The following is a 14,174-nucleotide window of genomic DNA, read 5'->3' on the forward strand; positions in this document are numbered from 1 at the left end:
TAGTAACTCTAAGTGAATGCTAGTTGTGCCATGTTTGATATTTAATCACTTTAAAGGACAGATATTTTACTGTGAATTTGATCTGGCAAGTTTTTACTTGCCTATTATGCACCTAGTACCATGCCCAGAATAAGTTCCTTTTAACACCTTGACTGCCACACTAGAAAAAAAATTTTTTTTCCTTGGGGCCATGGTGTTTTATTACAAACGTAGAATAAAAACTTCGAAAACAAAACGATCCTTTCTAATGTAATGAAAAATTTGTTATTTTTTATTGTTTTCTGTGTGTGCATTATATGCAACTTGAAAAATAATTCACACGGCTCCCAAGGTGAAGAGGCATGGGAGTTACATATGCTTCAGGAGGCCCTGAGCTCAAGACTAGCATCAGTTAAATACAATTCACATGGCAGTTAATGCGTTAAATGAAAGAATTAGGGATTATATGTGTATTTTGTGTATACAGTTTTTAATAGGTGAGACTTTCTGATTGTCATCACTTTTGCTGGAGAATATTGGGGAGCTCCTGAGAGTATGAAAGTGGCTCACTAAATCACCGGTAGGACAGTAAGATGAATATTTTTCCAATTCGTAGCTGCTTTAAAAGCCTTTGAATGGGCACAGCTTTGCTAGAAGACCCGATTTCCATAGGAGACAGTTTGTTTTCCTTATGGCAGGAAAGTTGTCTGCCTTCACTTTTTAGACAAGTTAGGATTTTTCATTGTCATGGCAGATGTGCCTTTCCAGGAAGGTGTTAGAGTCCAGAGACCCAGGAGGAACTCGGTACTATTTACCGCGGCGGTAATACTCTGCAACACTCACCGTGGAACAAGCCAACTTGAAGGATGGCAAGCCTGTCCCAGTGGCCTATCCAGAGACAGCGGGCTCTGCCTGTGGGAGTTGCTGTGGAGGCCTTCTGCGTTGCTCAGGTTTGGGGCTTGACAGATCCACGCAAAGGTAGCCGAGAAAAGGGGCAGCTTGAGCAACCCTAGGTCCCTAGGTCGTTTCAACCGGGAAACAAAGGAAATTACCTCCTCCCTTTGTCCCTTTTGTTGTTGTTGTTGTTTGCCCAGTTTCTATGTCCCCTGAAGAGAGCATATTTGTGTCGCATCTAATAACTAACATAAGGATTACACTATTCCAGTTTTCAGGAAGGAGAGAAGGCTTACCAAACCAACCGACGTAGATGATTTTCGCTGTCTACTCCATGTTGTCATCTTGAAGGAAAGCTTGTAAACTCTGGCATAGGAGTGAAACACAAAACTTTACCGAGAGTATTTAGGTGAGAGGCCGGGGAGTGGAGACCTGCTTGCTCTGCTAAAATGTTAGCGTGTGGATCGGGGGAATCAGATTTGCAGAGGTCTGGTGGAAGGCTGGTTTGTTCGTGGAAGGAGTGATTGTCCTCACCTTATCTGGGGGAGGACGGCTTGTATAGTTTGGAAGATCACAGAAGAGAGAGAAGACCTGGGGGCCAGCTCGCTTCCTCCCCAGGTGCCCGAGTGATCCCCGAAGCGATGCCCTTAAAAGGGGCTTCGAGCTGGGGTGCGAAGCTGCCGCTGGTGCTTAGGCAAAGAACCGAAGGGGAAAAAAGGACAGAGGAGGGGGGTTGGCTACTCCAAGGAATGTGCGGCATGCGGGGAGCCAGACCCAACCATTGCATCAGAGCGGGGGCGCCGGCGGCTCCCCGGGCCGCGCGGCCCGGACCCCGGCCCCGAGCCCGGGAGGGAGAGCGCGGGGGCCGGCCGGCCGGCGGGGCAGCGGGCGCCGCGCCCGGCGGGCGGGCGGGGAGGCGCGGGTGGGCCCGGGCGCGGCGCGAGGCGGTGCGCGGCCGCCTCCCCGCCCCCGGCCGGCGCGCTCTCGGGGCGGTGGTTGAGGCCGCGGTAGGTGGGGACGCGGCGGCGCTGCTCCTCCGCTGCCGCCGGGAGAGTCCGCGGCGCCGCCAGTTCCGCGCGCGAACTCCCGTCCATGGCACGCAGGGCGGCGGCCGCCGGCGCTGCTCCCGTCTCGCCCTACGCCGCCGCGCCGCACTTGTAGGCGAGTGCGGAGGTCGCGGGCGGAGAAGTCAGCCCCGAGCTGCAGCCCCCGCCGGCCGCCGCCGCGCGGCGAGAGGGAGTTCCCGGCGCGGCCGCGGCCCCGGGCCCGGCTGGCCCCCTCCCTGCGCCCTCCCCTTCGCGGCGAGGCTGCCCCGCGCCCGCGCCCGCCGCGATGATCTTCCCCAGCAGCAGCGGCAACCCCGGGGGCAGCGGCAACTGCAGGACGCCCTATCGCAAGCAGGTGAGGCGGCGGCCGGGATGCCGCGCGGAGGCCGGCGAGCCCCGCTTTACAAAGGCGGCAGCGCCCGGCCGGGCTCCGCTCCTCCTCGGGGCGACGGGGCTGGGCGGTGACCTTGTTCCCGAGGAACGCGGCCCGCGGGGACGGCTCGGGCCGGTGACCTTAGCAGGGAAGATGCCCTCGCCCCCGCCGGCCGGGCCGGGCAGGGTGGGACGTTGGAGGAAGAGGAAGGGGAAGGGGCGGAGAGGCGGCAAGAGAAGCGCGCCGGGTCGGGGGCTTTGCCCAGCTCTGCAACAAGTTTGGGTTTTTCCCGAAACCTTTGTGTGTAGAGGAGTACGGTAATAAGTCGTAACACTGGTTTGCAGTCTTCGCTTGGAACCTCGGAGAACCTGCCTGATTCGCAGGAAACCCGGAAGATGTGTGTGTGTGTGTGTGTGTGTGTGTGTGTGTGTGTGTGTTCGTGTGTGTGCGTGTTCGCTCGCGCCCCCTCCCTTATTAAAGAGAGACACAGAGAGAGAAAGAAACAGGAACTTCTACTGTCACTTTCTCAAGGTTTTCAGTTTTCAGAAGCACAGGGAAATCCTGTGACATCCTGGTTGCAGAAGATACGTGGATAAGCCTGAGTCATACACATGCTTTTTCCTATTTTAATACCGTTTCATACATTTTTTAACAGATTGAACTCCAAAGGCACTTCAGTGGTTAGATCGAAATCCCCTGCTGGGAAAAGGAATGGAGCTGGGAGCTTATAGTTGTGGCCTTTTGTTTTGTTTTTCATCTTTGTTTTTAAAAGAAGGTTACTGAAGCCATGTTGTGATAAATCTCACAGAGCCTTTCAGCAGCAGCAATAACAAAACCTAGCTCTAAATTATGTAAAAAATGTGCAGGTCTGTTTAGAAAAGGTTAAACTGATTTAGAGGTCAGTGGCAAGATGCTTGTTGAGAAAACAAAAACACGATTGCAGATATTTTTTTTCTCCATAATAAATCTCTTGTCTCTACATCCTTAGCCGCCGAGACAAATCAATTAAGTTATTATCCCAATAATGACACAAGCGAACTGTATCCTTCTATGCAGACCATGGCTGTATTAAGATCATGACTGATGACAGTGATGCTTGGTGGCTTTCCTATAGGTGTTCACAGGGTTATTGATTACGTTTAGCTCTTGTTCTCAGTCATTCTTTTTGGGAGGTATGTCCTAGCATAAGTATATTTGCAAGTATTTTCACAGTGTCAAAAAGAAATGTTTTCTGTTTTCTGGTCTTCAGTTCTTTGACATGTTAACTTTCCCTTAAAAAGGCAGTAAACGCGCCCTGGCCCTGGTCTGTGTGCCCATGATGTGTAAGTCAATGGAACTTTAACCTGGGTTAAGAAGTCTCTTCCTTTAATTAAAAAAAAAAATAAGATAAAGTCTGCATTTGTCACTTGGCCGAAGTACATGCTGAAACTGTCAAGATGCAGAAGCAGGCGTCTCTAAAGTCCCTTTGTGTGGCTTTATTTAAAATAAATGCCCTAGGATGCAGCACACATCAACTTCATAAATGAAGCCAACTTACAATAAACATTCTCTCAACCCCTCCTCCCCCACCCACCTCACTCTACCTGAAAAGATGGCTAATTATGTTAGGGCCTTGTGTATTCATTTATTTGTTGTCAAAACCCGGCGGGGTGTTAGCTCTGAAATGGGGAAAGAGCTCTGAGGGCGAGGCCTTTTGCTGTGAGGGGCTGGAGGTTTTGTGTGTGAAGGGGGGACAGCCTGCTGGTCTGGAGCACGCTGATAAGATGCTCTTCTTTTCACAGGGCTCTCCTTAGATTCAAAGACTAAAAGGGCTGACTGAATCAGAAAAACAAACAGACTTTCTTTTTTCTATAGGCAAAGAAAGAAATGAATGTGTAGGCATTATACAGACACAAGACCCCGGGTACCAGTGGTATTTGAGTCAAAGGTTTCTTTTGTTAGTATTTAGCCATTCACTGGGAAAGCACACTTCCAGCTCAGGGACCTGGTTGCCATGAGTGACTTTGTGATCTCATCCTGGCTTAGCCTAAATGGGAAGTCTAATTAATGCTTTTTATAAGATTTTGCGATGTTAAGCTTGAACCTTTCAGTTCATATTAGTTTGTTCATTTTGATGAAAGAATTGGAAAATTTTAGGTATATAATACAGTTTGATTTTAATCTAGAAATACATAATCAGCTGTTAGAGCTGGTTTCAGATATTTTGCCTGAGGAAAGTGAGTATCAGAAATACTTAAAAAATACATTAAAAATCACCTTTAAAAATATAATGGATCCGAATCATACTTGTATTACACATAATAGTAGTAGCTAACAATCATTGAGCACCTCACTACCTGCTGGTTGCTGTTCTAAATGCTTTCAGTGTATTAAATCATTTAGTTGTCTTGACAGTCATATGAGACAGGTAATGTTATTATCTCCATTTTACAGTTAAGAACTCTGAGGCATAGATTAAATAACTTGCCCAAAGTCTATACCACTCAAAGTGAACAGGCAGGGTTTGAACCCTGGCAGTCATGCCCTTAAAACCACCATACTGCAACTGCCTGCTTACATGCACATCTCGATAGGAACTCATGTAGTGTAGAGCTTATCCGCATCATTGCCCATCACCCTTCTACTTCTGGCAGTCCAGTTTAGGGATTCCTCCCACCTTTTTGGGGGTGGGAGGAGGTTGTGAGATATGAGATGTAAGATGAAGTAAATGGATGATATGGATGGTGGATTTGTGATGTTTGGAGTAGTACTGATATAAAAATATTGTTTTACTTAAGTGTACAACTCTTAAAACTTTTTACATTTTTCATATACAGTCCACCCTCGGTATCCTTGGGAAATTGGTTCCAGGTTCCAGGATTGCTCAAGTTCCTTATATAAAATTGCATAGTATTTGATATTTGCATATAACCTATGTACATATTCTCCTGTATGTTTTAAATCATCTCTAGATTACATATAATATCTAATACAATTAAATGCCTATGTAAATAGTTGTTATACTATGTTGGTTTTTTATTTGTATTATTTAAAAGTTGTATTGGTTTTTTCCCCTAGATATTTTTGGTATGAGGTTAGGCACATTCAGAACCCCTGAATATGGAGGGCTGACTATAATAATATCTAATACAATTAAATGCCTATGTAAATAGTTGTTATACTATATTGGCTTTTTATTTGTATTATTTAAAAATTATATTGTTTTTTATTGTTTCTTTTCCCCCAAATATTTTTGGTATGAGGTTAGGCACATTCAGAACCCCTGGAAATGGAGGGCTGACTGTATGGTAGTCAGCCAGTTTCCGTTGAAGCAGAGGTGGGTGGTGCTCGCCTTCCTCCCCCCACATAGTATAGCCAGGGCATCAGGGAGCACTGATCTCTGGCATCATCTGGGATAAACAGGATTTTCCTGCATCACAGGCCTGTGAGCACATTAGATATACACCTGCTTGGCTCAGGTCAAAGTGAGCAGCTTTTGAGTGGAGTGAAAACCCAGTAGGCAGTATCTAAAGATTGTTGGTTCAGGTCTCAATGGGGAAATGTGTATGTCCTGTTACTGTTGACTGTGACTTTTGAGGTTTATGATATTTGTTAAGCAAATCCAGTCTGATTGTATGAAAACAGCACCCCACAAAACAAAATGAAAACCATTTTCAGGACTTTTGTATCTCTGAAAGTATTTTAGTGTGTTTTGAAAGAAAAAAAAGTGCTTTATACTTAAAGGCCTTTAAATATAGAAAAGTGACATTTTCATTTTTCTTTTGTGTTACGTTTCTTGAATTCTTTTATTAGCTATTTCTCTTTTTGTGTTTCCTTGTTTCCATTTTGGAACTGCTTTCTTGAGGTAGTTGACTCAGTTATGCCATATAGTCTGGTTTTTGCAAATCATGGCACGTAGGAAGGCCTTTTTTGCTAAGTAGTATGTTGCTTTAGTAGTTTGCAGTGGGGTTTTGACGGGAGGGGAGTGAATGCAAAATTTTTCATGCGAGTGTGTGCGCGTGTGCATGTGTCTACTTTTTCTTTACAAATGGTCTTGCCCTCTAATAGTTGTTAAATGTTGCTAACTTTTGATGAGTGAAGTACTTATCTCCCCAGTTTAAGTAGATTTACATAGTTTACTGCTTTCTTGAAGATTAACTGGGTATAGCTGCACGTGAGGAATTCAACAGTGATTCAGTGTTTGGCCGTGTTTAGAGGATGACATACAAAGCTGTTGATTAATCCTCTTCAGGCAGTTTCTGTTCACAGCAATTTGTGTTTAGTAGATTGGGTTTTGTTAAAGTTTGAAGATTAAAGTTGTGCGTAGAAGATATTTAAAAGAACACTGAGCAAGTTCCAATTTGTTTTTTAAAAGAAAGTAAATGTTTCTGAGCTACAGAGATTGAAAGTTTAGGGGAAAGTAGTAGAAAGTTAAATTGGCATGTATAGGTAAGGTCTTGTCTCATTTTTATACTGTTTATGTATTTGTGATTCAGTAGTATTTATGAGTCAAGGTGACAGTGTTTTAAATATCAACTCATGCATAGCCATTTGAAAAGTGTAGAATTGATCAGTGATGGCCCACTTTTTCTGCTAGGCACCGCTTTACGTGTCTTACTACGTTTTCCATAGTTCACTTCTGGTTTTGAACACATTTCTAGTTTTTGTTTTTCCCTTCCTTTTAGCGACTACTGTCAACTAGGCTCGCCATATATTGGTAGTACTTTGATTTTTGAGCCCTTTCTTGGTGGCGGGGGTAGAGTCTTATCCAAGTTTCTGAGAATATATTTCTAAAGTACTCAGCCAATAAATAAATATTTTAACTTTGTATATGATATCCCCTCTCAACCTTAGTTTTATCAGTCTTCACAAGATCCATATAAAGTAGAGAAGGGGCTGGAGTTTTGAGGCAGTGAAATTAAATGGCCTAGCCTGTGAAAGCGTGTGGATCAAGGGCTGTGTCTGCTTTTAGGAAAAAGAAAAGGAAGCCCAGTCAAGAACAGCTGTAGCCTCACTGCATTTCCCTTTCCTTGGCCTCCCAAAGACATGTGGCACATACAGCGTCCCAGATTTCAGCTTTGGGAATTGGAGCTCTGTAATGTATTAGTGTTTTTTGTTTGTTTCATAAAGGCCTTCCAGATAACATACCAGACATTGAGTTAAATATGAATTTCAGATAAATCATGAATAATTCTTTTGTATAAGTATGTCCCTAATATTTTATCGTGCTGTGTATTTTTGTTTGCTTAATCCAGCAACCTTGTCTCTGGGGAACCCAATTCACTTTTTAAAAGTAGTTATTAAAAAAAATCATGATTATAAAACATACTATTCCTACTTTTTCCACTTAAGATTTTGCCTCTTTGCATATTCCTTAAGCCCTGATAATAATGCAAAATTCACATTTTACCTTCTTTAACCATTTGTTCAATGCTTCCTCCTACATTCAACTTAATTGAAAGACCCTGGCTTAAGTTCTGGCTCTACCATTTGCATGCTTTTTCACTTAACCTCCCTAAGCGTCAGTTAACGCTAAGTAAAGATAATAGTGCCCACTTCACAGGGTGGTGGTTGTTAATCCTTCTAAGGTGTTATTATTAAAGTCCCCACAGAGCAGGCAACAGCGGGTGGTCCTAGGAGACTCTGTGTGGTCCAGGGAGACCTTGACACAGTCTCCTAGGAATGGGCCATGTTTAGAATGTGGGGCAGCCTCAAAAAGGGTAAGGATCTGGAGGTTGAAAATGAAATTCTCAACCACATTAAAAAAAAAAAAAAAAGAACAAGGAAGACATAGGAAAAGAGGATCCCACCATATTTTTAAACAGCTGGTCATGGATTATACTCCTGGTAGCAGAGTTTGCTGTTTCTTTGGGGAAGGAAAGCCCTTCAATCCTCTCTTCTTTGTTAAATGCATATAATATGATGGAGGAAGGTTAAAAAGAGCATTGATCGCTCTTATCCATGAAAAATGCTACCTTTTAATTTGCTGAAAACTGACGGATTTGATTCGTGGTATATGCATGATTATTTCCTGAATTCTTGCCTTTGTCTTGTTTGTATACTTGATTTTCAAAGATGCCATCTTTGCATTACTCAGAAAAATAAACTTTTTTTTTGTCCTTCAACATCTGTAGGTGTTTGGTGGGTGTTTGTTTTTAAACTCACATCTGTACATAATGCTTTGCTTAACACATTCTAAAATCTTGGTAAATTTTAAAATAGGACACACTGTTAGGAAGGAAGAAAGCTTTTCTTGGATTAGGATAAGGGGGAAAATGGAGCAAATTAAATTCTGAATAAAAATAACTGATATAAATTGTTATTTAACACTTATTAAATGACAGCAGCATCAACAAAACTCGGTGTTATGCAATAGAACCCTAATAAATAGAAATTTATGTTGGCTCCACTTTATTCATTTAAACATATGGAATTTCAAAACAATGTAATGTAAACTAGGGAAGATTATTTTGTGTTTGTTAATTGCATATACAATACAGTCTCAAATCCATTTTTTTAAATAATGGAAGGAAATATGCCAGAATATTAGCAAGTGGTTTCCTCAGTTGTAGAGTCACCAGTGACTTTTTTCATGATTCTTTACCATTTTTTTCAACCTTCCTGTCCCCCTTGCCCTTCACAATGAGTGTGCAATCCTTTGGTTATCAAGAAAAAGGCAAAGTGAAAAAAACCCTAGAAAATTGTATTATTTTTAATGTCTCAAAATTATGGTGAAATCCCAAAGAATACATGTTGAGATTTTCAAGTGTGAAGGTGCTAATGCCTGAGTTTTGAGATGTGGACCTCTCCTATTCTTTATAAATTTCTATTGTTTTTATTTTCTACAAACTCGTATACCACCTTTTTGGAAATCATTGATTTCTGACAGCTTTACATTTAATAACAATATTTTCCTATTTATGCATATTTTAAACAGACCTATACTTTTCAAAACATTTTTAAGGCACTAATTTTTCTATATGAGTTAGTGAAGGGGAAATGTAGCTATATATGTGAAATTTCATGCTCTAGATTACTTTTCAGGAGAGTAGCTGTTCTAAATATTCTAAATATTGAGGAAGTATTCCATTCACCTCTATTTTCATTTACAGCTGTTTTGCAGACAGATAAATTCCCCCCACATTTAATTTCTATGTTTAATGTGACATACCAAGACGGTTCTACTTATGTCAGAACGCTTTGGGTTTATTTTATTATGAATACTTATTATTGCCTTCATTGCAGACTTCCTTTCTAGTTTTTAGCTGTTTGAAAGGGCAGTGCAGGGGAAGATGTGGCTTCATTAGAGGTGTCTTTAATGCATAATGGAGCAGTGAGGACTTCTGTAAGTACACAGTACAGATAACGTCAGCACTGTAGGAGCAGCTGTTAGTGTGTTACCCAGGGGAGTTTTCATTGTGTCCGGGAAGTTTTAGGTGTGTACTGCAGAGGCAGCAAGGCTTGAGAGTGAAAGGAGGAGGAGAGAGTATTGAAGGGAAGGAGGGGGAGATGGGGGCCAGGTGGAAGGAAGCAGTAAGAACTAGCTAGAACTAACCTTGTTAGGTTCTTACTTTGGTAGTTGATGCTTCACTTTACAAAATCTGTTCCAGTCTCATTGTTTTGGTGCTGTAGGTTGGGAGCAAGTATGTATCCTCATTGTTTTGCATTCTCAGATTCTTACCTCCTTTTTTTCCTTGCATCAGTCCTATCACCTAGCATTTCTTTTCTCTGTTCTAAGGCAAGATCTCTTTGTCTCTCTCTTCTTTGAAGAAACTGCCTATAGATCACCTTTTTCGAAGACGATTTATGATCCATCCAACCTTACCTATTCAAATATTCCAAAAGCTACTTTCATTCTACTTTGTAGTCTCAGTGTTATATGTCAAATGCATCAGATTGACTCTAGGAGAGTGGATTAGTTCTTTTGTTTAACTGAAAGTTTAACATAGAGACTCAGAAACATTGAGTTGCCTAATTATTAAGTGTGTAGCAAAAGTTAAGTGGCTTTTGAATCGGACATAAATCCTTGAGAAGTAAATTGGTGTGGTGCAGAGATACACCATTGCTCCTGAGGAGAGAGCCAGCCAGGAAAGCAGTTAGCTAGCTGTTAAAACAGCTGAGAGACAGTGAAGACGCCAAAGAAGGCAGTTAAATCATAGACAGGAGAGACCAAACTTTATAGATATTTGAGTGCACCAAGCCCCTAAAATTGTGCGTAAAATATTGCATACATTGGCTATTTCCTGGGTAGAAGTTCATGGCTTTTGTTAATTTGTCAAAGCGATCTGTGTCTTCCAAAAGATTTTGTGACTGCATGTAGGAGGAGAGGGAAAAAGAGGACTTGAAGATGATGCCAACATCTCTAACTCAGGAGGCAGGATAGTTGGTTGGCATTTCAGGTGGAAGGAACACTACAACAAAGATTTGAAGATAGAAAGCATGCATTTTATTAGGGGAACAGTGAGTAATTCATTAGGTCAGCTGGACTCCAGGGTAGAGGCTGGAGTGCAGGATCAAGCTTGCTATAAAATGAATGAGAGGAGAGCCTGAGTTTAGAAGGTATTGTCTCGGTTGAAATAAAGATGTAAAATGGAGTAGAGGCAGCATGGGCATTAAATGTAATGGAGTCCAGATATTGTGCAGGAAGAATTGACAAGATTTGGCTGGTGAGACTGGAAAGAAGGTCCTAGATTTCTAGTCTTAAATGATTGGGAAATGAAAAGTTACTGTAACCTTGCTTGCTCTGGGCTCAGTGACGAGGGGGAATCCAGCCTTTCTGTTATTTTCTACCCTTTTTTAGATGTTAAAAGTAAATGGGGGGAGGATTGCTGAATTCTAGTACTCAGTGTCCAGACTTCAGGGATACACAGTATCCTGCAGTGTCCAGGTCAGTTTCTGATAAGGAAGAATTGTCAAGCCCAAACGGCTAATCATGCCCCCTAGTGAGAAGCACTTTAAGAGCTCAGTTTGGATCCAGGGGATGGTTGTTAACGTTTCTTTACTGCTCCTTTGGGATTGCCATGAAGTCAGCGTAGAAGCTGCCTCATGTGGCTGCATGGATTTCCATGTTTGTCCTGGATCCTCATATTCTTAACATGGCAAGTCTCTTTCTTGGTAATATATGTCATCTGTAACTATACAGTCACCCACAACATCTATAGTATAATGAGAGCATTGGGTACGTTAAAGCATCTCCCTCTTCAGTAGGAATATGGCGGATGGATGGACAGGTAGAGGGTAGAGTGGTGAGGACTTTTATTCATCCCACCACAATAAAATTGTTTCTGGGGAAAGGCAGTGAGTTTCAGTTGGCCATTTTAATTTGGCCACATGAGTTACACATTACTGTCCTCACTCCCTATCCCAGGCAGAAATTTCTAGCTAGCAGGTAGAAATATAGAACTAGAGCTCTGGGGAAGAAGCTCAGCAACTCCTCAGACTTAATAGGCAGAGCATTGGGAATGGATTAAAGCACTCCAGGGAGAGAAAGTGTCAAGAAAAGGGATGGGACTGGGGAGCACAGATTCTGTTGTGGGAACCAGTAGGATGAGCTTCGGGCAAAGTAGGAAAAAGAAATGGCAAAATACTGGGAGAATCATAGAAGTGAGTATCATAGAAGCCAAAGAGGACAAAGTTTTAAGAAGTGATCAGCTCCTTTAAACGTTGCCCAGAGGTCAAAGAAGACAAAGGCCTAGTAAAAGGCTATAAGAAATATTTATTGGGAGGTCTTTGTAAGCCTTTGAAACACAAGTTTCAATAGAGTACTATGTGTGTGGTGGGGCAGGAAAGGGGGGTGGAGGCCAGGGTGGTAGGAAGCACATTCCAAAGAGTTTAAAGAGTGAATGAGTGAAGAGGGTGTGTCCTTAGTTAAGAAAATCAGATGCCAAAAGGAAAGAGTCTCTTCTGAAATGTTCCAGCAACAGCCTAGAGACAAGATTAGTTCAGCCTCTAACTGCAGCTCTAGGGTAGAATAGGGTACTAGAAAAAAGAATATTTGGAAATAGGTCTTACTTTGAAGAAAGATGGAGGCGGGGTTAGTCTTACAGGAAAGGCATCTCCTCAGAGAGTTTCCTGTCAGTGATACAGGAAGGAGAAGATGGGTTATGCTAGAGACAGTGGGAAGAGCAGTGAAGCTCAACTTTTTTAAAAGCTTACATTGCATTAAAGAGCTTAGGTCAATCTGTGCATGTTTTAAAAAAAATGAGATTCTAAGCTTAAGATGTGTGACAAAAGATTTGGAATAATTGGTCTTGGGAATTTGGTGAGCATTCAGAGTTGAGTAAAAGGCTGACTAAGCTGTAGTGAGGGCCCACGGGAGTTCAGTGGTCTCAGTCACCAAGACACTGTCACTCTCCTTCAGCAATAAATGAGGGAAAGAATCTGGGTAACGGGTTTCTGTAGGGTTTGGCATTGGTGAGATGAGGATGCTGTGAAAATTGAGAGCATCATTATTGAGGCTAAAGAAATAAGTAAAATCAGGAGAGATAATGAACTTTCAGAACGGGGAGGGGCAATGGAGCTTCTGATAAGATAAAAAGAAAAGTCCCTGAGAAAGAGGTTAAACATAAAGCAGGCTGCTTCAAAGAGTAAATTCTGAAGTTAAAATCTTGAAGGTAGAGTAGTTCTAGGATCCTTACCTTGTGGACTTGTTGGGAGGATTAAATGAGATAATACAGTTATAAATTATTAAGATGGAGGCTCTTGTGTAAATTACACCTCCCTACAACTACTGATGTAATTGTATAAAACAAAATCATATTTTAAACAGACTTCAACCAACCGTGAACCACAAACCAAAATAAAATATTAATTTTTTTTTAACTGAACCACAAGCCAAACTTAAAAAACAACACCATCAAATCATTTGAAAGTTGCTTTCAAAGAGAAAAGAGTGGATAAGGGTGTGGATCCCAACGTCATCATTTGAAAGTACATATCTTAAACTTTCTGGGTCTCAATTTCCTCCGAAGCAAAAGTAGGGATAGTAGTTAATATTATTGAGATGATCAGATGAAGTCATATGTGATACTCTACCTGGCACAGGTACTCTGGATGCTTCCCTCCTCCTTTGGCCTGTCTCATAGCAAGTCAGTTTACACAAAAGAGGATCTTGGAGAATGGGTCCAGGAAAGCCTGCAATTATAATAGTGGAAGAAGATTGTGATTATTCTAATCATTAGCAGAAAATACTTGTGATCAAAAAACCTAAAAGAGAAACCCTAAGTTGTAAAGTATACAAAGGATGAAGGAAAAAAAAAAGAAAGAGAAACTCTGTTCGCATTGGGAAAATGTAAATGATTCTTACGTCTGCCCTTGACTTCCCAGAGTTAAGGGTCAAACAAGGTAATGTAAGATAAAGTGCCTTATGACATGTAAACACTGCAGAGGCGTTATGAAGATTTCTGAAATAGATGCCCTAACTATTATGCTTCTTTCAGCATCTGATTTTAAATTTCGAAGTTTATTGTTTAAAGCTGCTTTTCCCAAATTGCGTTTACTAAGGTACTCGGGTTCTATTATGTTGAAAATGTTTCAGGAATTAAAATATTCAGTATATAAAGAAACTTGGGAAACACTATATACTGTCTAGTATTGTTCAGGGGAGTAACGGTGTAAATTAGCAGCCAATAATCTCTGAGAAGTCCTGCAGTAAAGACATTTGTCCAACTTCATGTATTTCATTGTTTTCCTAGACTTGTTTGATCATGGGATCACGTAGTCCTATAGTATCTATTAACTATATTCTTGGGACTGTTTGGGTAACACTTATTAATATTTAAAGGAAGCTTTTGCATTTTAGAGTTGGGAAGGACATTAGAGATTATCATGTCCAGCCTCTTTATTTTATCCATAAGGAGTTAAAATCCAGAGACCCTTACTAATTTGTCCAAAGTCTTATACCT

The 14,174-nt window shown here is 41.7% G+C and overlaps 1 protein-coding gene across 8 annotated transcripts in view; it reads left to right on the forward strand.

Moving 5' to 3' along the window:
* RBMS1 (RNA binding motif single stranded interacting protein 1) overlaps positions 1-14,174 on the forward strand; it is a 210,886-nt gene that overhangs the window by 81,101 nt on the left and 115,611 nt on the right. For 2 of the 8 annotated variants that reach the window (XM_045559531.1, XM_045559533.1), the window contains exon 1: positions 1,866-2,274. The exons of the other annotated variants lie outside the window; for them this stretch is intronic. In XM_045559531.1, the coding sequence (XP_045415487.1) occupies positions 2,206-2,274 (69 nt within the window). In that variant the 5' untranslated portion in view covers positions 1,866-2,205. Of the gene's footprint in view, positions 1-1,865; positions 2,275-14,174 lie in introns of those variants that run through there. 8 annotated transcript variants of the gene reach the window in all.

Source organism: Lemur catta, chromosome 8 (assembly GCF_020740605.2).
Source record: "Lemur catta isolate mLemCat1 chromosome 8, mLemCat1.pri, whole genome shotgun sequence".
Taxonomy (NCBI): domain Eukaryota; kingdom Metazoa; phylum Chordata; class Mammalia; order Primates; family Lemuridae; genus Lemur; species Lemur catta.